The sequence below is a fragment of the Dipteris shenzhenensis genome, chromosome 11 (genome assembly GCF_047967505.1).
Source record: "Dipteris shenzhenensis isolate YYH24624 ecotype China chromosome 11, Dip_SZ_1.0, whole genome shotgun sequence".
NCBI classification, from domain to species: Eukaryota; Viridiplantae; Streptophyta; class Polypodiopsida; order Gleicheniales; family Dipteridaceae; genus Dipteris; species Dipteris shenzhenensis.
This window is the reverse complement of record NC_141606.1, coordinates 28,978,762-28,986,523: the sequence shown is the minus strand read 5'-3', so window position 1 is coordinate 28,986,523 and position 7,762 is coordinate 28,978,762. Positions and strand designations below refer to the sequence as shown.

Sequence of the window (7,762 nt, the reverse complement as noted above, 5' to 3'; positions counted from 1 at the left end):
AATGGTATGGTTCATCCTTTTTTCTAGTCCATTATATTGTTTTGTATTAGGCCAAAAAATTCTTTGTGTATTCCCCTCATCCAAAGCAATGAAAGGACCAACACCCCCTAAACTACCACCACTGCCAGCAACCATCGGAACAGAAGGACCACCGATAGCAGCGACAATCTCGCCACCAGAAACGCAACTTGCAGATTCACAAACACCCAAGACTCAACAGAAAAATCCAACAAAAACGAGGGAGGCTGGACAAAATCCATTGACACAATAGAAAGATGAACCAAACCACTCACACTGCGAAGAATCAAAGCCCGCATATATAAATCCAGCGTACAAAATTCAAACCCACCAAAAGTTGCGCCATAGACAAAGAAAACAAAATCGAATCAATAACCACGATCCACCACCAGCGCATCTTCCACCCACGAGGCAAATAATTCAAACACCAAAACCCTCAGAACGCTAAAAGAAACACATATAAACACACAAACCAACGGCCAAGATCAAATAAATCCAACGACTCACATAGCAATTCAACAACTCACACAACAAATAAAAAACTATCATGTGCACCACACAACCGTTGATCACCAATCCAATCCAACGGCCCTAAACCAAAATCCAAAAAGGACTAAACAGACAGACCAACACCCGCCACGTGTCAAAACCAACACCTCAACAACCACCACACACATCAAGCTCGCCATGCATTAACCCACACCAATCAGAAAACACCACGTATTTGCGCATACCTCCACGTATCTACGCATCCCACCACGTGCAGGTCTCCTGCTTCCCTCGCCGCCGATGGCCGGAAATCGTCGGTGGTCAACGTTTATTGGTCGGAAACCGGCACCACCGGGGCACCGGTTTCCTCCCGGTAAACGCCTCCCACCCTAAGCCCGTAAGTCTAATCTTCATCACACATTCTTCTTTGACAACGAGGCTACATAAATTCTAAATTGTAGTCTTGGGTGAAGTAATATAATACGAAAACAATCTAGGCAGGCGTGCATAATGCGAATTCTCCATTTCATTGCCGTCACCTCCACGATCTGACCATCGTTATGAAGTCACATTTTCTCTCACATGGCTAGACAGCCTTGGTGTCAACTCGGGTTCCTGAACTGTATGTGGGTGCCTCACAAAGGGAGGAGATGTCTTGCATTCCAGAGACCTTGCCTCCTACCCTGCCGTTATTTTGGGTAGAGTGCGAGTCCCTCTCTTTGCAGGAATTTTCCCTTTATTTCAATGTTTGTGCGCTCCTTATTAAGTAAGACAACTCATACTGAAAAGTAGAAATGCACACCTGCCATGTACTAAAGCTCTACTTTGTTTTTAATTTGTTGCATTCCATCATTTGAGTGCTCCAAACAAATTCCAACAGCATTTTGTGTCTTTTTTTCATCCCTGGTCTTGTTTTTGAGCCTTCCCAACATTGGTTTCTTCGTGGAAATCCTGCTGCTTAGAAAATACTTCTTTGCATTTACAGAAATACCCTCACTACCAGGACTTCACAAGACAAAAGGGTACAAACAAGGTCTTGTGGATTGGTTGTCAGTGGAACTCTTTCTGGCTGAAAGAAGATATTGGATTTAAGAGACAAAGAAAAATCAAATGTGTCACTGGGTTGACAGTGCAATTCGTGATAAACGATGCTCATGGCGACGGCAGATCCCTAGCGGGAAAGTATAACAGGTCCTACTAAAGTTTTGTCTGTATGAGCAATTGGTAGGGTCTTTACTTGAAATATCTTGTAATTCATTGGAATCATGCAGGCTGGGTGAAAATGATCAACCTGACGTTGAAATGGATGTTATTAGACTCTGCGAGAAGGGACAGTTGAACGAGGCTCTACAAAAAATGGACTCAACCGTCCAGCAAGGCTTTAGAGCTTCTATTGATACCTATGCTTGTCTTTTAAAGGGGTGCATTAGATTAAAGAGTCTGGCACAGGGCCGGCAAGTGCATGCTCGCATAATTAATTCGGGATCTAAGCTAAACATTTTTCTGTGGAATACCCTTGTAATTTTCTATGCCAAATGTGGAAGTATTTCAGATGCACACCAAATTTTCAGAAAAATGCCTGAACACAATTTGTTTTCATGGACTGCCATCATTTCAGCTTACACCAATGAAGGGCAAGGAGACCAAGCTGTCTACCTGTATCATCAAATGCAGTCAGCAGGTTTAGAACCTGATACTTTTGTTTTTGTCAGTGTCCTCAATGCATGCGCCAAAATGATGTCTCTTGAATGTGGCAGGCAGCTGCATGGACAAGTAATCGAAAGTGGCCTTGAATGTGATGTTTTTGTGGGGAACGCTTTAGTTGCCATGTATGCAAAATGTGGAAGTATAAAGAATGCTCTTGAAGTTTTCAACAGACTCCATATTCGAGACACAATTTCATGGAACACTATTATTTCGGGATATGTCCAACAAGAGCTTACTGGAGAGGCATTTATCCTTTATGAACAAATGCAAAAGGAAGGATTGGAACCAGATCAAGTTACCTTCATCAATATTCTTCAAGCATGTGCTAGCCTTGCAGCCTTGGCACAGGGCAAACAGCTTCATGCTCAAATCGTCAAGGAAGGCCTTGAATCGCATGTAAATGTCAGAAATACCCTTGTTGACATGTACACAAAGTGCAGTAGTATCAAGGATGCATGCCGGATGTTTGATAAGGTATCTGAACGAGATCTGGTCACATGGAATGTTATGATTAATGGATTTTCTCAGCAAGGGCTTGGAGAGAACGCTATAACAGTTTTTGCATTAATGCGGCAGGATGGTGTGAAGCCAAATAGACTTACGTTTCTTGGCATGCTAAAAGCATGTGCCAGCCTGGAAAATCTAATACTCGGCAGACAAATCCATGAACAAGTCATCAGACAAGGAGTAGAGTCAGATCTTGCTATGGGAAATGCCCTCATTGACATGTATTCAAAATGTGATAGCACAGAGAATGCATGCCGAGTGTTTGATCAAATGCAGGAGAAAAATGCAGTTTCATGGACAGCGATGATTGAAGTTTATGCTCAGCAGAGGAATGAGGAGGCTCTCACATTGTTTGAAGAAATGCAACGAGCAGGTGTGAGGCCAGACCAGGTTACCTATGTGAGCATCCTCAAAACATGTGCCCGGATCACAAGCCTCCGAGAGGGCAAGCGTGTGCATGAACAAATTATCACAAGGGGTTTTGAGCTGAATTTATTTATTTCAAGTGCCGTCATTGACATGTATGCGAAATGTGGAAGCATAGAAGATGCGCAAGAAGTTTTTCATAAAATGCCTGCTCGAGATGTGGTCTCATGGACAGTAATGATTGCTGGGTGTGCCCAGCATGGACAAGGCGAGGAGGCTTTGAAATTTTTTGAACAAATGCAACAGGAAGGTGTGACTCCAACCAACGTCACCTTTGTTACTGTCATGAAAGTATGCATTATCTTGGATGCCCTAGATCAGGGCAAGAAAATTCACGAGGCTATAATTGATAATGGCATTGAGTCAAACACACTTCTGGGGAATGCCCTTGTTGACATGTATGCAAAATTTGGTAGCATAGAGGATGCACTCCGTATATTCAACAAATTGTATGAAAGGAATGTAATCTCATGGAATGTGATGATTGCAGGGTATGTACAGCAAGGACTCCAGAAAGAAGCTTTCAGACTTTTTGACGAAATGCTGCAAGGAGACATGAAGGCAGATGGAGTCACATTTGCCACAGCTCTCATGGCATGCACCCACCTGGCAGATCTAGATCACGGTAGACAGTTTCATGCCCAAATTTGTGAAAGTGGCTATGATTCAGAGGTCTTCGTGCAAAGCACTCTTGTTGACATGTATGTACAATGCGATAGCATAGAGGATGCACGTCAAGTGTTCAACCGAATGCCAGTGCGAGATGTAGTTTCATGGAATGCTATGATTGCAGGATATTCTGAGCAAGGCCATGGACAGGAATCTTTCACTCTTTTTGAGCAAATGCAAGATGAAGGCATTATCCCTAATGAAGTCACTTATGCTAGCATTCTCAAAGCATGTGCTGCAATGCCATCTTACGAACAGGGCAAGCAATTACATGGCCGAATCATTGAAGGTGGGTTTGATATGGATATGTTTGTGCAAAATACCCTTGTTGACATGTATCTGAATTGTGAAAGTCGGCAGGATGCTCACTGTGTTTTCAACAAAATGGTTAAACGGGATGTGGTCTCATGGAATGCGTTGATTGGAGGAGACACACAGAGAGGGCACAGTGAGGAGGCTATTGTAATGTATGAACAAATGCAGCAAGAAGGTGTCAAGCCAGATGAGATTACCTTTGCCACCATTCTTAAGGCCTGTGCTAGCCTCACAGCCTTTGCACAAGGGAAGCATGTTCATTGTCAAATCAAGGAACATGGCTTTGAGTCGAATGTATTTGTGGGGAGTGCCCTTGTTGACATGTATGCAAAATGTGGGAGCTTGGAAGATGCATCCCGAGTGTTCAATAGGTTTTCTGAGCGAGATGTAGTTTCATGGTCTGCCATCATTGCTGCGTATGCACAGCAAGGGCTTGGCAAGGAATCCCTTAACTCGTTTGAACAAATGCAACATGAAGGTGTCAGGCCAAATGAGATTACTTTTGTGAGTGTTCTGGGTGGGTGCAGCCATGGAGGTCTATTAGTGGAAGGCCACCACTACTTCAACTCCATGACTCATAAACATGGCATTGAACCAACTGCAGTCCATTATGCCGGCATGGTAGATATTCTTAGTCGTGCAGGGCACTTGGAGGAAGCAGAGGTATTCATTAATACAATCCCATCAAAATCCAGCGAGTTAGCATGGATGAGTTTGATTGGTGCCTGCAGAATCTATGGTAATGTAGAGTTGGCAGAACATGCTGTGGAACGGGTTCTTGAGCTGAATCCAGAGAATGCTACTGCTAATGTGCTGCTTTCAAACATCTATGCTGCAGCTGGAAGATGGGATGATCAAGCAAAGTTGAGGCAAATCTTGCAGGACAAAGAAATAAAGAAGACACTTGGATGCAGCTCTATTGAGGCTAACAATAAAACGCATGAATTCCTTGTAGATGACATCACATTCAGAAATATACGAAATTCATACAGAGCTTCAGAAATTCTCTGGGTTGATGAAGGAAGGAATTGTGTGCCATGTTAAACTGGAGATTGGTTCGAGTCTAAACACTTCCCATGGGGAACTGAAACGGACCTAAAAACCCTCTGGGTCTGCACTGACCGCAACAGTCACCAACTTCATCTCTTAAACCTTATGTGTGTAGCGTCATATGCAATGCGAACTGCAGTTGCCACTTTGGTAGGTGGATCTCGATGAAACTGACAACTTGGGAGCAATTGTGCTGAACGTTAACAAGCTTATCTCTTGATAGAGAAGACAAAATGCTTGCAGTGGCTCCCATTGCAACCTGAGGTCTCAGCTGAGTAGGCCTGGCTGTTGCATCCATGCCAAGTTGCAGAGAGGGAATGGCCTCTGAAAGCTTGCGAAATCTCAATTTCGCTAGGCCTCAGAAAATATCAAGTCACTGTCTAATAAGTCAGACCCAACCCCCAGGTGATAATGCTGGGCTTGTAGTCATGTGCTCTAGGCCTTTCCAAGCTGTTGTAGGACATTGACTACTGCACAGCAGGCTGTCTGTCCCTTAAGAACCTTGTTGCATCTCTAACAACTGTCAGAACTGCTGGGTCACAATTGGCTGTAAGGCTAGCTCAAAACGTCCTTAACCATTTCTTCTGTCATGTCAGCTGTAGACGTCGGTTCCCCATCTGCTTCCTTTCTAGGCACATCCCCTGAGGTCCTATATATGCGAGTGGTTTCTTGAAACAACTGACTAGCCATAATCTTGGAGTTAATCTCTACATCAATACAATGTAAATCGGTAATCTTCTTAGGTCATGGAGAGGCTGCGTCTTACGAAATGCTGTTCTGGTTGAGTCACATTGGAGATCCTCTGTTGGCCCACTTAGTAGGTGCTGTCAATGTATGCCAGTGTCAGATATATTGCTTGTGTTGACATGAGAGGTGAGTTGAATGAAGCAAAAAGAGAGTGAAAACAACCAGCTTTGATTGATAATCTCTTTAAAATTCGAGAGGGATATCATGTGGACAAGCATGTTGGAAGAACACACAAAACGACAGAAAAATAAGCCTATCTATCACAAATTAGCAACAACCCAAGACAAAAATTATTGCCCCATTGCACACACAATGCACACATAAGCTGCCTTAGTTGAGCGTCACTAATGTCAATCTGAAATTGACTGCGATGGTACAAAAACTGCATCAATAGCATGGAAAACTGAGTGTTGACTTGAAACACTGTCCTTCAAGCATAATTTTGTGTCAATCTAACTTGTATCTATACCATTTTAAATTTCTTGCCACCCGATAGCTTTGTGAACATATCAGCAATGTGCTTAATTGTGGTGCAATAATGAACGAGTTCCATGTCATGTTGCAACCTTTTCTTTGATGAAAATTGTATGCTATGTGCTTTCTTCTTGCATAAACCATAGGATTTTTGGCCAAACAATTACAACTTCTGTTGTCTGAAAATAAATCTATTTTGTCTTTATATGGTTTTGGTGGTTGCAACGCCACCGCCCATCCACACTCAAACCACCATCGTACACTACATCTATCTACGCACAAATCCTACTCAGTTCGCTCATCTACACCACTGCTTATCTCAATCATCCCTTTTGCCAACAATGAGACTCACCCCCACAACGACACACTTTCCATCCATCACGCTCGGAGTGTTTCCTTGTCAAGAGTCTCTCCTTGAAGAGCTCTGCATATGAAGTCGAAGTCGTTGCAAGAAGATGGCGCCAAAACTCCTACCTATGTGGCTGTTTGGCACACCCTTTCATTGGCTAGTTTGGCCTCGAGGCCTATTGGAGCCAAGAGAATTTATTGCCTCATGCAAGGCACAATGTGTTGGAAGAGCGGTTTGGCCTCTTTCTCATCCTTCGTAAGGTCAATTGATAAGGCCGCTTTCTCGCCTTTTTCTTAGCCAAAACTTTGTCAAGGTGAATGCGAATCCCTTCGAAGGTGTTTGGTAGCTCCTTTGCTCTACTAGAAGGAAAAAGGCCTAATTTGGTGTTAAGGTACTTGTTAGAAAGCCTAGAAAGCCCATCACTGGTTTACTCTCTCCTCGGGTGGCTTCATTAGTAGACTCCACTTTGCCTTGCACTTTGTCTCTCTACTGATGGCCTAATTTGGTGTTAAGGTCCTCACTTTGTCTCTCTACTGATGAACGCCTTCAAATTCTTTAAGGCTTCTAACTTATACCTCACAAAGGTGGCCTTTTGAAGCTGGCACCTTATCAACTATTGCATTTACTCATGCTTCAAGTATATTTGTGTTGGCCTTGAGCTCCATGTTCCCCTTCGATGCTTCGTCAAGTGTTGATAGGCCTCTTCCATCCCATGTTTCCAACTTCGTCTAATATTCATAGACTTCACTAGCAATTGTTCTTGTATAGTGATCTCCTTTGTGGCATCTCTCAAGTAGGCTTTGGAGCTTGCCCGCAGCTCTTCATAATGCCATGCCTCTTGACCATTCATATGCTACACTTTTACCCTTAGGATTTAGTTTGAGAAATTCTACTGGCACTACTGCCTCTTGATCAAATGCTAGTTAGAAAGCTATTTACCTTGTCGTTGTTGGGCTTTGAGTTGTATGTGTGTGTGTCCACATTATGTGTGTAGTGGATCTTGTCTCTTGA

The 7,762-nt window shown here is 43.3% G+C and overlaps 1 protein-coding gene across 2 annotated transcripts; it reads left to right on the top strand.

The window, feature by feature from the left end:
- The first annotated feature begins 956 nt into the window (after positions 1–956).
- LOC147896867 (pentatricopeptide repeat-containing protein At5g27110-like) lies at positions 957–6,173 on the top strand. Of its 2 annotated transcripts, XM_087381785.1 has the most exons (4): positions 957–1,205; positions 1,493–1,698; positions 1,779–3,397; positions 3,638–6,173. In XM_087381785.1, the coding sequence occupies exons 1-4, from the start codon at positions 1,158–1,160 to the stop codon at positions 5,173–5,175; spliced, it is 3,411 nt and encodes a 1,136-aa protein (XP_087237911.1). In that variant the 5' UTR covers positions 957–1,157; the 3' UTR covers positions 5,176–6,173. The 2 variants fall into 2 exon arrangements, with proteins under 2 accessions (XP_087237911.1, XP_087237910.1); XM_087381784.1 differs by having other exon boundaries at positions 1,779–6,173.
- The last annotated feature ends 1,589 nt before the right edge of the window (positions 6,174–7,762 follow it).

Bases quoted from the DNA above. Each gene is read 5' to 3' on its own strand.
- LOC147896867 (XM_087381784.1), top strand. From the start codon at position 1,158: ATGTCTTGCATTCCAGAGACCTTGCCTCCTACCCTGCCGTTATTTTGG. The intron at 1,206-1,492 runs GTAGAGTGCGAG...TTGCATTTACAG, and splicing joins CTACCCTGCCGTTATTTTGG to AAATACCCTCACTACCAGGA. The intron at 1,699-1,778 runs GTCCTACTAAAG...GGAATCATGCAG, and splicing joins CTAGCGGGAAAGTATAACAG to GCTGGGTGAAAATGATCAAC.